The sequence below is a fragment of the Gopherus flavomarginatus genome, chromosome 1 (genome assembly GCF_025201925.1).
Source record: "Gopherus flavomarginatus isolate rGopFla2 chromosome 1, rGopFla2.mat.asm, whole genome shotgun sequence".
Classification (NCBI taxonomy): Eukaryota; Metazoa; Chordata; order Testudines; family Testudinidae; genus Gopherus; species Gopherus flavomarginatus.
In genome coordinates, this window is record NC_066617.1 from 23,077,299 (window position 1) to 23,092,329 (window position 15,031).

General features: G+C 39.2%; 1 protein-coding gene across 1 annotated transcript in view; it reads left to right on the plus strand.

Moving 5' to 3' along the window:
* The window catches only part of HGF (hepatocyte growth factor), a 70,071-nt gene that overhangs the window by 32,604 nt on the left and 22,436 nt on the right, over positions 1–15,031 (plus strand). The window contains exons 8-10 of the mRNA XM_050936879.1: positions 9,779–9,953; positions 12,019–12,146; positions 13,701–13,803. Of these exons, the coding sequence (XP_050792836.1) occupies positions 9,779–9,953; positions 12,019–12,146; positions 13,701–13,803 (406 nt within the window). The remainder of the gene's footprint in view (positions 1–9,778; positions 9,954–12,018; positions 12,147–13,700; positions 13,804–15,031) is intronic.

Below are 15,031 nucleotides of genomic sequence, written 5' to 3' on the forward strand. Positions count from 1 at the left end.
TTCTTGACTTTTGAGTGCTGGACTTTGCTATCTTAATGTCGTTTTTAACATAGTTTTTTTTTCTATGTAAGGATATATGTACTTATGTCTTGAAAACTCTTTATGTGCAGTACTATCCTTCAGAGAGATTGTGGCTTTGGTAAGGTTTCATGGTTATAAATGACATCAGAATTTGTCACAGTTAGTTTTAAAGGTTAACTGATGCTGTTAAAAATCCACACCGTCAGACCATTTATTTACGCAGAAGCTAAATTTATTTATATGTGGATTTAAAAAAAAGAAAAGAAAAATAGTTGAGTGAACCTTTCTGATTGTTTGTTTTAGTTTTCATAGTTCGCAATTTTTGGTTTTGACTGAGACCAGAAAAAGCCATTCTTGTGGTATATTCAACTAGCCCAAAACGAGAGAAAACTGGAAATTGTATGAATATATGTTCTTCCAGTTTTCTAGCCCCTCAATGGTCAAAATGTGGATAAAACATCTGGGGCCACATTCTGCCTTCTACCCCTGTATAGAGTCCAAGAGGCTGCAACACAGTGTAATAGCTGAATTTAAATCCTTAAATTTTGGGTTCTTATTCAATTTAAACTTATCAGTGTTTTCAAATTTTGCCCATCAGTACTTCTGAACAGTCCATAGTCACTTGCACAGTGCTAGTTTTATGCTACTGTAACCTTTTTGGCCATGACTCACGTATCATTTACCCTGTATTTAAGCTGGTGTAACTCTGACGTCAGTGATGTTACTCTTGATTTATTCCTTGATGCAGACCATCACTTTGAGTCTAATTCTGCTTTCACATGCATCAGCACCAGTCTAGAATAATTTCACTAAAGTCAGAGGAATTACATCATTGTAAAAGTGGTGTAAAGGAGAAGACAATTTTCCATGCTGCATGATGTCTGTAAAGGGGGTGCCCAGAGCAGTGGCAACTTAGAAGTGACCCTGCTGCCTTTTGTGATCAAAAATAGTGGTTTCAAAAATCTATACATCAGTTCATGTGTGACCTTGTGCTGAAAGATCTCTCCTGTGAACTTAAGCACCTCCTTGTATCTGGACTTTTTGCTACCTGAGCATCCGACTTTGGCCTCTAAGAACAACTAGGAAGTTATTAAGCCAAAGACATCATCTAGTTTGGACCTAGATTTTGTCTCAAATATGAAACAGTTGAGTCTGTACACCTTGTTTAAAGATTGTGAAGAGCAATTTACTTATTTGTTTCTTTACTCTTTAATTTTTACTGGGTAGTTCTTCCCACAGTCAGTGGGGGCACCCAGAAAAATGGGCACTCCCGACTCACTCCGCTCGCCCAGCACTCCTGCCATGGAGCAGAGTCAGGGCGTAGGGGCTTGCCCCACTCTGCCTGTCCACCTGACCATCCTGCCGGGGAGTGGGGGAAGCCCCTGCGCCCTGAGACTGCTCCCTGGCGGGAGTGCCAGGCAGGCAGGGAAGGCAACCCCACTCCCTGACAGGAGAGCTGGGCAGGAGGACCAGAGCGTGTGTGTTTGTGTGAGGGGGGTGAGGTTGGAGAGAACTGCAGGTGGAAGAGGTGAGGAGGAGCCCCCACTTGCTCTGGCTCAGGGCCCCACAAACCCCTAATCTACCTCTATCCACAACTACTTTCAACATGTGTATTTTATTGAATAATCAGTCTCTGTTGTAACATATTCATATACTTTTTTCTGGTAGTGGAGATTTTATTACTAAAAAATTTGTCTAAGTTATAATTTCTGACGGTTTTTACAAATGCAACTTTTATAAATGTTTATCCTTTGGTATTTCCCAAGTTGATGTGTCAGTGCTCTGAAGATTCACATCTGGCTTTGGTGGTCACATAAGCTTAACAATCAATGTAATTCTTAACATTCACAGTCTGATCCAATTTTATTAAAGACATATGCCAGGGGATGTTTTCCAAACTCTAGTAACGGCTCCTTCTCCCCCAACAGTTAAGATTGTGTTAGAGTCTTCAAGAAATGCAATCGCAGTACCAGCCCTTCTAAAAATAAATGGCCTACATTAATGATCCTGAGCACTTTGCTCTTGATATTGTGATGAAATTGGGCTCTCTGTATTGGGGACACAGTCTTCTTTTTGATCTTCATCTGACATCAGGGGAAAACTAAATTTGAAACACTTGAAACTAAATGTACATTGTAGTAAACGGTAGTGTTTTGTGTAAGAGTGAATATGTAAAAGATGCATGCACAATACAAAAATTCCTTTGATAAATTGCCTGATTCTCTTTCACATTACTAATCAGACAATAGTGACGATGATGATACTATTAAGCAGAGTTCTCATTTGTATACTTTCACAGCAGAAAAATCACCACTTTTTTAAAATCTTCAAACCTTGAATAAAACTCAGTTAAATATGAGTTTTTTCCATTAAATGATGATGGATGTTTTAGTGCAGTGCTTTTTAAACTGGGATACATATACCCCTAGGGTACGTGAGCTCTCATCAGGAGGTATGTGGGAAAAATCTTATAATGGCTGACAACACATTTTATTTAGTAAGGCTTGGCAATCTGATCAAATTGAATCTCCTTTAAATTAAAACTGGTGTACCTCAGGATCAGAGGGTTTCAAACTGTGGGGTGCGGATCGCTGCTCTGGGCCAGTGGGAGCTGCTGGAAGCGGTGGTCAGTAAGTCCCTCAGCCCACACCGCTTCCAGCAGCTTCCATTGGCCTGGAGCAGCAAACCGTGGCTAGTGGGAGCCGCGATTGGACAGACCTGCGGATAGGGTAGTAAATACACAGCCCGGGCCGCCAGGGGCTTTTCCTACACAAGTGGCGACCCCTGTTTGAGAAACCCTGCCCTAGAGGTATGTGTCCCACAGTTTGAAAACCTCTAGAAGTTGTTTCTCAATAGAAGGCAGAAATCTGAGGGGGCACGTGACCCTGCATGCCCCTCCGCCTCATGCATTGCCTCTGCCTATCTCAGATAGGGGTATGCAGTAAGCTACATTATTTGGAAAGGGGTATGTAGCCTAAAAAGTTTGAAAACCACTGTTTTAGTGGTTAGGGCAGTGGCTGAGGTTTTGGAAATCCTGGGTTCAATTCCTTGCTCAGCCACAGACCTTTGGAAAGTCACTTAGTTTCTCTCAGTACCTCAGTTCCCCATCAGTAAAATGGGGATAATGGCACTTCCCTACCTCACAAGGATGTTGTGAGGATAAACAAATTAAAATTTGTGAGGTGCTCAGATACTAGGGTAATGGGGGCTGTGGTTAGATGTTTGGCTGCATATGTGTGTTCTCCCTCTGTGCTGCCCCAGCCAGCACAGCAGACCTTGAGCGAACCACCCAATGACCACGAAATCCATTAAGGTACGAAGGCGCCAGGCCAAGTTTATTGTTGACAAAGCACACGGCAGACTCTACGAGGATACTAAGTCATGTATACCCGTGACGATGGACACAGCTCAGTGAAAGGTGAGACTTTCCATTCCCCACTCAGCTGGACAAAGATACTCCCTTTGAGATGCATTTTTATACCCTGATACAAACAAGTTAGTACTGCCTCTGACATAGTTAGTTACTGCCGCCTGACGTGGCTAGTTATTAACTTGTACATGTTGGTTTGATCAAAACATCTTTATTACAAACTGTTATCCTGACCTTATCTTTAAGGAGGGGTCAGTGTGTTCCTGCTATCCTTGGGGGATGTTTCTGCACCATCCTTAATATTGGGATGTTCTGGTACCACTTGATATCAGGATGTGTTTGCGTGATTACTCTGTACTTAGCACTTCTGAGGAATGAGTATTTTTTGCAATATTAGCCCTATTCTTGCCAGATTGTTTGAGCCGGTCCTGCCTCATACCAGGCCTCTGATACAAAGGCTTATGTCTCAGGCTTTCTCCCTGCTACAGGGGCCATATAAGTACTAAAGGTTGATGATGAAACCTCATAACCCCCCCCAATTGATAATCAATTACTGTATTATCTTCTCTAAATTAATCTGAAATTGCCTTTTGCTGCTATTATTACTATTATTTATTGGCCCAGAACTTACTGTGTGTTAGAGCAGCTTTGCACAAATTGCCTTAGAGCTGGTTTACCCAGCTACCATGTGATTTCTCAGCACAGGTGAATTTTTGGCTTACAGTCACTTTTGTGCTCCCTCCCTCATACGCCACCTAAGCTTCACTGAGTACATCTCTCAGCAGCAGCTCAGGATTTGGTACATAGCATGCATTAGTATTTATAACACAATAAATCCTGTCTCTGCACCAAGGCATTTGGAGCTTAATTCAGAAATATGGTATGTGAGAGTTCACATGCAAGAAGGCAACATTTTTGATGATGAAATCAATGTAGGGATGGCTTCATAAAATAAATGTATGTTTATGGAAGGATTTGAAGGGGCAGAAGGAGGGGACTTGGTGTATCAGAAACTGAAGTCTCTTTCAAGGACAGAAGACAGTGTAAAAATGAAGACATAAAGCCAAGAGCGTGAGAAGGAGATGATGGGAACAATAAGGATTAGAGATGGGTTCAAACTGCAGAAGCTGGATCTGGATTGAGGTTTTGAGCGCATGAATTGGTTTGAAGTTGTTCACATATGTGGATGTGGTTTTGGCTTGGGCCAATTTCTAGTTAGGTGAGAAGATACAAAGGAGCATTAAAATAGCCAGAATGGGTGTAGGAGGAAGTGACAGCAGAGATGGAAGCAAGAACAGGGATTGTGAAGAGGGGATAAGGACAAGGAATTTGGGATTAATGGGAAAGGAGAGTGGATGCCTGTGATACTAATCAGAGTTGGGGAGTGGACTCTAATATGGCTAGAGTGACAGAGGAAAAGGATACAGTTAGTTGGCCTACACAGGGAGGGGAAAGGAGACATTTTTTGGGAGCACAGAGAGGAGGAGGCTGCAGATGTCAGTCAGTGTGAGAACTATTGAAGGCCTAGATCAGAGTAGAAGGGATAGAGAAGAAAGGATGATGTTTGGAGATATTAAAGAGGAAGAAGTAACAGGACTCAGTGAGTGCCTGGAGGCGATGGGAAAAGGAGAAAGAGGAGAAATAACAACAAGGTTGATAGCGTGGGTCAGAGGGACAGTGGTGCTGTTGTCACCACTGATTGGGAGGATAAAGAAATGGAACTCTTCTATTTTTGCCAATTAATTTTTTTAGAAGCAGAGATTCCCTTGCTGATTTGAATGCTGAGCTGTGACTTAGGGCTTGTCTGTTCAGGGAGTTTAAATGAATTAACTAAAGCTGTGAAGTTAATGTGCATAAATTAAAACCTCCATGTGGATACTCTCATTCAGACATAAAGTTTTTGTAGTTGTAATGCACCAAGGTCACTTTACTTCCAAATGAGAGCATCCACGCAGGTGTTTAGTGCACTTGAATTTATGCACATTAACTTCAGACCTTCACTTAATTTGTCTTGACTTTCGTGAATGTCCACATGTAGGCAAGCCCTTAGAGTGTCTTGCTGAAACATACTACACAAATAAAGAACGTGCAACTCAAGCTTCATATTTACTTAACATAAAGATGTTTATAGAAATGAGTCAGTGGGAAGAGACTGGTGTTTAAAATTTGATAGTTACTTCCCACTTAATTTTACAATGAGGCCTAATAGAGGGTTATTACAGTGTTCACTGTGTATAACTATGTATTATTTTCTCTCTCTTTATAAAGACTCCATCTCTCTACTTCTAGTATACTTTTCAATATGATATGTAGGAGTTCTGTTTAATCTAAAGATGAGATTCAGGGTCAAAAGTTGGATCCATATCTGAATTTTGAGCACACTAAATATAAAGGGATTTTGGATTCAAGGCTTTTCAGCCCATTGTAGAGGTGGGGGGAACTCTGAAATGTGTATCTGGATTCCAGACCAAGCTAATTGTTGGTGTTCATATTCAGGCTGTGGCATGTGCCAAGATATGACCCTTTGTGGGTTTTTTTGGGGTTCAACTCTAATTTATTCCTTTGTTATCCCTCAGGCAATGTAGATTAAAATTGGCACTACATGATTCTTCCACACCAATGCTATAAAGCAGGTATTTTTTCCTCTGCTGTGCTGTATATCATAATAAAGCTGCCGAGCACATAGAAGAGGTTGAAGAGCCAATGTTCAAAATATAGGGGAGGAAAGTGACCTGAGCTGTGGTATAGCCTAGAATTTCAAATTCAATAATAATGCAGGGCATGAGTTAAGGCTCTTTTGGGGCAGCTTTACTATGCATGAGCAGCACCTGCTCAACAGATCACCCCAGCTTCTCACTGAACTTTGCAGCATTACACAGGTCACATTTTATTATGACAGAGTTGTTTTAGAACAGTTCCTCTACTGTATTAGGCACAAACCTGCTTGTCTTTAAAAAACAGGGACAAATTATTCCCCCATTTACACCCTGGTAATCCCATTGACTCGAATGAGTGTTGCACTGTATCATTGAGAGCAGAATTTGGCTCTGTGGGTTCACTGCGAATTATCTCTATACTCTTCTTTATCTCCTCTATACTCATTTCTTTACTGTGAAATTATCCAGGGAAGGAACAAATGTTAGCGTTGACTGCTCTTTTCCTACCTTAGTATTGTTGTGAGGAGTAGGATCGAGAAGATCATCCTCAGTTTGCCATGCAGAGCTCCAGATTGTATGCTTGTCCTTTCTCTCAAAACTTTATATGGGTTTTGTTTTTTCTGCACAAGGGCTTCCTTTAATAAGTAGTTCATTTAAAGATATCAAAAGAGAAACAGGTTTATGAAAATTTGGTGTTTTTGCATTTTCGTGTTTGGGGTGTGATGGTGAAAGTATAGAGGCGTAGAAGGGATGTGGGAGAATCTGTCACAGCTTTTTGCATTAGTCAGTGATAAAATTAATGGGGTTCCTTTTGGTCCTCAAACTGTAAGAAATAGTTTCATTCAAGTTCCAAAAAATGACAAATGACAAAATTATTTCTGCTCACAATTACAAAACTTTATAGGACAGCGTTAATATATAACACATAGCACTTTTTATAAAATCATAACACAGAATCCTACTCCCTTTGAAGTCAGTTCTACCTTTTTACTAATTACGGGCCTGATCCTGCCAAACACTTAAGCATGTGTAACTTTAAGCACATGATTGTTCCTATGGAATTCAATGAGACTAGTCATGCGATTAAATTTAAATGTGCATAAATGGTTTGCTGGATCAGGGACTAAGACCTGATCCCGAAAAGCAATCCATGCAGGACTTTTTGCAGGACTGGGACCTGATAGAGTTGGGTGGATGGGATAGTGTAAAAAAAGAAATAATCATTTAGATTATTTTTGGCCATATTCATATGCCTTTTGTATTTTGCCTTTTGCAAATGTTCATGGAAAATGCATTTTAAAGTTACATCCTCGAGAATTTCCAGTAGCCAAATTTTAAATTTGGAGGCTTACGTATTGGTACCAGAAGTGCCTTCTCATCCAATCAGGGAACAGAATAATAGTTTGTGACTTACTTGACTAATTGGAACTAAAGAACACAGCTCAGTTTATGGATATCAAGTTCCAAATACACTCAGCTCAGTTTAAGATCAATACACAGTATAAATGTTGAGGAATAATATAATTAAATTAGTTCAAAGAATGAATAAGTCTGAGGAACTTGCAATCGATTTGCAATTATTCTAAAGGAGAGGGGAAGGGTAAATTCAGTGGATAAATTGTTCATTGTGAATAATTAACTCAGCTCTGCTAATTAATTATCACAACAGCCCTGTCATGTGATATTATTATATAACATCGTAAAGGGTGAAACCAAGATGCAGAGAGGTTAAGTGACTTGCCCAAAGTCACACATTTTATGAGTTGCAGAGATGGGGTTATTAGACCGGCAGTTTCTGGTTCTATCTCTTGCCTCAGTATGACACTGCAGTCCTCAGTCTAGCCCCTTCCTCCAAGGGCAAATGGCAGTCTGGCTTAGCCACTCATTACTGGCAAGTGGGGGGAAAAGGGGTGGCCCAGCCACTTACTGCCCTCCTCCAATTCTCCTCCGCTGCCTACTTCCCTGGACACCTTCCCCATAGCCCCAGCACCTTCTCTGCCCCTTTGTGACTGGGCCCCAGTCTGGCAATTGTCAGCCTAGAGCTCTCCAAGCCTCTGCTAACCCTGCCCAGCACTGGTCCTTCTTAGGTGCTTTTCCAAGAGCCAGTTCCTCTCCCTTGCTTTATTTATAAAATCAGTAAAAATATTTTTAACAATGGAAAACTAAAGAACAGCTACTCTCTTTAGTGAATGCACTCTAGAGGATGCATTTACCATCTTGCAGAAACGTAGGAATGCAAGGGACATCACTATGGCCTTTTGGCTTTGGAATGAGCTTGGAAATCATAACTTCAGTGCAGTGGGGCAACTTGTGCAGATGGACTGCCTTGGGAAGGGGAGACAGGCAATTAATCTGACTATGAAGCAGAGGTAAAAGCAGCCAACAGATGAATAAAAGAGAAATTTAGAGTTCTAGCACAAACAGATATATATAATACCACTGTGCATCTTCATGTTATTGACTGATGTTAATAGGATCTTTAAAATGAGGGATTTGAAAAGAAGTCGTACAGAAACCCTATGTTATAACATTTTGTTTTCCTGAGATCCATTCCCTTTGCAAATTAGTGGAGCTGGCTGGAATTACTGATTCACTAAGAATGAATGACATTATTAATAGAACACATCTATATTATTCTAATTGCTGGAACATAGAAAAATAATTTAGAGACTGTTTATTAACATATTTACAGTTGAAAACTATAGCTGGTAAATTAACTTGTAAAATTACTCACCAGACTATGAACAAATACCAATTAGCAACATTTACAAAATGACTCTTGAATAATTATTTAAAGGTGTTTTTTGGGGGCATTTGGAAGACACTGACATCACCGTAGTGTGTTTAGTTTTGCATTACTTAATAAATTTTGTGCTACATCTTTCCCATCAACTTTTCAATTACAGGAAATAAAAAGAGGCTTTCAAGCGTTTGAAATGACTCATTTGTGAAGCCACTGTTTGTCTGAATTTAGTTCAAAACAGCCCAAACTAGGATTAATGCAGATCATATTGACATCTGTGAAAGATCTTGAGTCTGATGCATTTGTTAGTCTTGAAAATATTTATCTCTCTCTAGAGAATTCTGATCTCAGGTTTCCAGAAGTTAGGGCACTTCTTTTTCTTAACTTTATGAAGCATAAAAATGAGTAGCTTAAAGGCACATTAGGACATTAGCTAATAATAAGATGTATTGCTTTTTAAGTACGTACTGCTCACTAATCCATCACTGATATTTTGAGTGTTTGGAAAAAAAAACCAACTACATTAGGGTCTGAATCCTGCAAACATTTATGCATATGCTTCACTTTAACGTGTGGGACATCTCATTGGGGCTACTCAGTTGCGTGAAATTAAGAATACTTGTAAATACTTTCAGGATTGGGATTATAATAACTAAGAATATCACTCTGACACTGACTGCTTTAGAAACAACCTAGCATCTCTCTATGCAGCAAGATTTATGTAGGAACCCTTATATATTTCAGACATTTTATGCCCTAATCCTGAAAGCAAATGTGCTAACATGAGTTTATGCAGCCGCAGAGAATCTCATTGGTCTTGTAAAAGTTGAAAGGAACAATTAATTGTTTGAGTTGCCAGACTTGATTATCACTGACAGTGTCATCAGAGGCTCTGAATTTGAGTAGCTATAGAGGCTGAACTGCAGCACACTCACACCAGACTCACTCTTAGGAAAAGAAAACAGCTCTTTTTCTCTCCATTTACAGCTCATGCCATTGTGAACATCACTGATGCTGCTGTAGAAACGACAGAGTGCATCAAGGGGCAAGGTGAGGGCTACCGAGGTACCGTGAACACCATATGGAGTGGAGTCCAATGTCAGCACTGGGACTTCCAGTTTCCTCACCAGCACAACATCACTCCCGAAAACTTCAAGTGCAAGTGAGTAGCGCATGCAGGTGTCACAGATTACAGGGCAGAGATCAGTTCCTGCAATTTAGACATTTGTGTCGCCAAAGGGTATTCAAAGAAAGGTTGTTACTTTTTTAATATCGTCGTCATCATCATCATTACTCTGCATGCTGACATGTTCATTGTTGCCTCTGACACTGGAAACTATGTGACTATTGCAAGAGTGTGCTATAAATAATTCTTACTCTTTGAAACAAAAATTATGGGTTATTATGGGTCACAGATAAATTGGTTCAATGCTGTCTTTGTTTTTACACACTGAAGACCCTTATCCTAAAAACACCCATGAGCTTAATTTTGACCACATGACTAGACTGATTTGACTTCAGAGTTAGGTACATGTGTGTTTACAGTACTGTGACCTAAATCCCATTAATAAGCCATCACTGTTTCTTGGAAGGAGACAATTGTTTATCTGTAGTTTTGATATGCAGACGTAACTTAGTCTTAGCGGGTTTTTTCCTGCTATTTTAGCTAAACAATCTCACTGTGGATACTTGACATTTATAATATTTTATGGAGCTTTTTTATTTTGTCCTCTTGTCAGTTCTGTTTTCCTCTCATTAATGATTACATTTCTAGCGTGTATTTTCATCACCTTGTCTAGATTTAATTACACCGATCCCCTGGCCTGAGCACAAGACTTGAGTGGAAGAGATTCCAGCCTGAGTTCTAACCTTGGCTCTCAAAAGCACTTGCTCTGTGGTTTTGGGCAAGACACTTATATTTCAGTCCCTTAATTGACCTGGAGCATTGTCGGGCTTCTTTAATGTGTGTTATATCCTTTAGAGAGTTATCAGTAAAATGAACAATAGTTGGAGTCACTCGGATATAGGTGCAAAAGCATTTTCTCCTTGGGCAAGAATATTGGGTTAAAATCACTCATATGTTAACCTTTTGCATTCCTGTTGACCTCATTGGTAGAACAGAATTTCTATTGGTCCCGAATCTCCTGTATAAATCTCATAGCTGTTTAAGCAGGACCTTCCTGAGCCCACCTAAAAGACAATCTGTGAGGCCGTTCCTGCAGTGCTTTCTCAGCCAAAATACAATTGAGTCTTTGGCATTTTGTCTGTCACTACTATTGTAAGATTAGGCTCAATGTACAGTTCTCACAATCTCCTGTAAAAAAAGTAGCCCTGTAACAGTTCACCCTGAAAACAATAATGCGCTGATATGCAGGCCTTACTCATATGAGTAGTTATTAATCATGCTAGTAGCCCTCATGAAGTCAATGGAACTGCTTGTGTGACTGAGGAAAACCCATGTGAATAAGGGTTACAGGATCAGGCCTATTTATTATACCGTAAGTTATCAATGACTGTTGCAGATGGGAAAATACTGTGGAATGTGAAATTGCAAAGACCGTGAGAACAGCTTTCAAGAGACTAGAGAATAAAACTTACATTTGAGAAGTTTGACTATTTAATTCAAGCTGTGAGAGATTTTTAAAGAGAGACTCTCTTGTGATTAGATTCCTATTCAAAAGGTAACACCTGTATAAGATTTCAACACAATTTTTTCATGTACTAAGATTCAGTTTCCTAATTAAATCAATGAAAAACTACAGGACACCATTTCTGTACATTCTGCAGAGACATTCAAAGTACTGAGAACTTTAATGCTATGGTATGGTTTGTATTTTTTTTTAAATACTTTTAATAGGTTTCAGGTGCATCTGATGCCATGCACGAACTTTGTAATCAGAGAAAGCTTTGAAAAAAATGATGGAAGTTCCCATATGGAAATATACTATATTTCAAATATTATTGTACTTAAAGTGAAATCCTATAGCTAGTCAAAACATAGATCTACTGGAGATGATTCCCCTATAACCATACTCCAGTTACAATTGCCTTACTTTATTAGTCCCTGCTTTCTTATTGTCTCACCTAAATCTCTCTGCACTAAATACTGATCAATAGCATACAGACCTCAAGGAGCCTCTATTATTGTTAACTTGTAATAGAAAAGCAATTAGAACACAGCAGTTTTAGGTTATGCCTAATATAAAATAGCATATTTATTTTTATAGGGATTTAAGAGAGAACTACTGCCGAAATCCAGATGGATCGGAGTCACCTTGGTGTTTTACTACTGACCCAAACATTCGGATTGGTTATTGCTCCCAAATACCTAAGTGTGAGGTGTCAAGTGAACAAGGTAATTGATACAAAGGAGATAAAATATTTTAAATTCAAGGTGCCAGATTGACTTCCTTGGACACTGGAATACCAAATTCTAATCTGTTACACCTATGCAATCCAGAGCAACTTCACTGGCTTCATTTGAATTTCACTGGATTTATAGTGGTGTAAATGAGATCTGAATCTGGTCTAGTCCCTTTAGTCAGGCAAAGGAAGCAACAGTGAAAGTGTTCCCCCACCTGGTGCCCTATTGCATCAGATCCTCTGCTGATATAAATCAATACAGCTCCACTGAAAGCAAGGAACTGTTCCATTTTACACCAACTAAGATCTGGACCATTGTGTTTTCTCCTTGCGATGGAGGGACCATCTCTAGATCATTGCCCAAGCCTAGCTATGTCTTGATCTCTCTGCTGAAATTGCCAACAAGGCTACCAGATGTGATGTATGGTTATTTGGTTGTTTTAATGTGGATTCCTGACTACTGGGAAATGAACTTAGACAATAACATTCAACCTACCCCAAATAGCTGTGAATTTTAAACAAAATCAGAAAGCATTTTAATCTGAACCTTTAATATTACATAAATTTTCTATAGATATTTTCCTATTAGATCTCTTCTATATGTGAATTTGATCCTGCAGGATACATTGTTATCCATGGGAGCTGACTGCATTCAGCATCTTGTAGAGCATGCTCAGGCTTTGACCCTATTTTAGTATAATTCATAAGAAAATATTTCAGCTGTATTCCATTTATCTTAGCATCCCATTAAGATTTTTGGTGGGATAAGCAGCTTGGCATTTTTTTGTATTAACAAGGATTAAATTTTGCCTCCTTTTTTTGTTTGTAAAAAAAAAAAGTGTGTTTCGGAGAATCTGTTTGGAATTAAAATATTTATCATTTAAGTCAATCATTTTACACATGAAGTCTTGTGGTATTAACAATTTCAAATTATTTTACACATAAATGTTTGGTGACAGCACATCATGAAATAAACATAATTTATGCTTCATTATCAAGGCATGTTTTTAAACTGTATTTAAGTTGAAGGTGTGCTACTCCTTGGCCATGCCAGAGAACAGAAAAATTCCAGTGTTATCTATTGCTGCCAAAATCCAGAACCTCTCCTTAATGAGTTCAGAAGTTTTGTTCTCAATTCTGTTGAGGACATCTGGACTTTTTAAAAAGAGCACACTATATCCTGGCAGCTTTTAGATATAGAATAATTTGCAATGACCCTGTTAAGTTAACTGTAATCAAATTATATTTAAACTGAAAAGCTTCCAGTTTATCAAAGAAAGACACAGTAAAAGTAAGTTATTGCATACTATAGTTAAGACCTTAGGCCTCAAGAAGGGGATATATCATCTAATTTCAGAAAGGTTCACTTTCTCTCATTAATTTGTTTTCTGGTTTTGGTTATGTTTGCTTTATCTTGTATAGTGTCTGCTAAATATAGAACTTGATTATCTTTAATTATTTGGATGCTTGCTGTAAAAGAACAACTTTCCTTTCATTATTGCACAAGTTCCTTCAACATTTCTTTTTCTCAATATTCTTTTTCCAGATTGCTATCGTGGGAATGGCAAGAATTACATGGGGAATTTGTCTAAGACAAGATCTGGGCTAACTTGCTCCATGTGGGACAAGAATATTGATGACTTAAGGAGGTGTGTAGCTATAAGACATAAAGAGAAAGCGCAATGAGTCCTGCACAAACACCACCTCCAGTTGGCACCTCATTGTCTTATGTAAACACTTCAAAATATCCCCTGGAGTTCCCAGCATAATTTCCTTCAACATTTAAGTATGTTGTAGAATATGTCTTTGTTCAGGCTTGCCAGTAATTACAGACTTTGGGATCTCATAACCAGTACACTCAATGCTAGGGATTTTCCCATCTCTACCCTTTAAAGTTGTGGGAGAGGAGGGTACGGATTGTAGCATAGTTGCTCCCTACAAATGATGTGAGTTGCTGAGTGCTCCCTGCTGAGCATCCTCAAGTCCCATTTACTTCAATGGGAAGCCAAGATGATTGGTGGTGGAAAAGGCAACTGAGTTTAATCAACATAGTTTCAATTTGGTTTTCAGATGAAAATGAATAAACAACCCAAGAAAGGTTCTAAGCAAGAATAAGGTCTCTGGGCTGTCCATAACTCAGCTGTATTCTGAGCACCAATTCAGGTCCCTAAGAAAGGGGCTCTAAATAACTCCCACAGCAGAAAGTGCAGATGCCTTAAAGGTACCACACCCTCCTCACCAGATTAATCACAAATGGAACTGTTTCAGCCATTCAGTCTGCAGGGATGCCACGCAACTAGAGGCCCCTAATGAAACCGTTCTACCTCAGTAATGCAATTTGCTGCTCTCTGATTTGTGCTGTGTGTTTGGTTTGTGTAGTCACTGTCTGGTTATTTCTCACTGTACAATAAGTGAATTGCTTGTGTTGACTGCTATTATTAACCAATTATATTGAAGGGATTTGTCATGATCTGAATGTACAAATGTGTGTATTCTAATTGGGACCTATAAGCTGTCTGCTTTGATTGTCTCATCCCACTCTTATCAGCATATGTAGAAAATCTCTACAGTTTAGATGGAACAGAAGTCCTGTTGTTATGCACTTGTTTGCGTGTGTTCATGCATAGTTTGAAAACACTACAAGCTGAGTCTTTAAGGCATGTGGGTGGATTCTTAGGCCACTCTCTGATCTCTGGTGTTGAACGTGGAATCCTGATTCACCAGCCACTCCCACCTAATTGAAAGGAACTAGGATTTGCTCTTTAATATGGCTCAAAGCCTCCCACTGAGCACACAGCCTGAATACGGAGCTTTGTGCTAGGTTTCTTCAGATCAAGCTGAGGAAATTAATTTTCCTGCCATACCTTGAAGCAACCA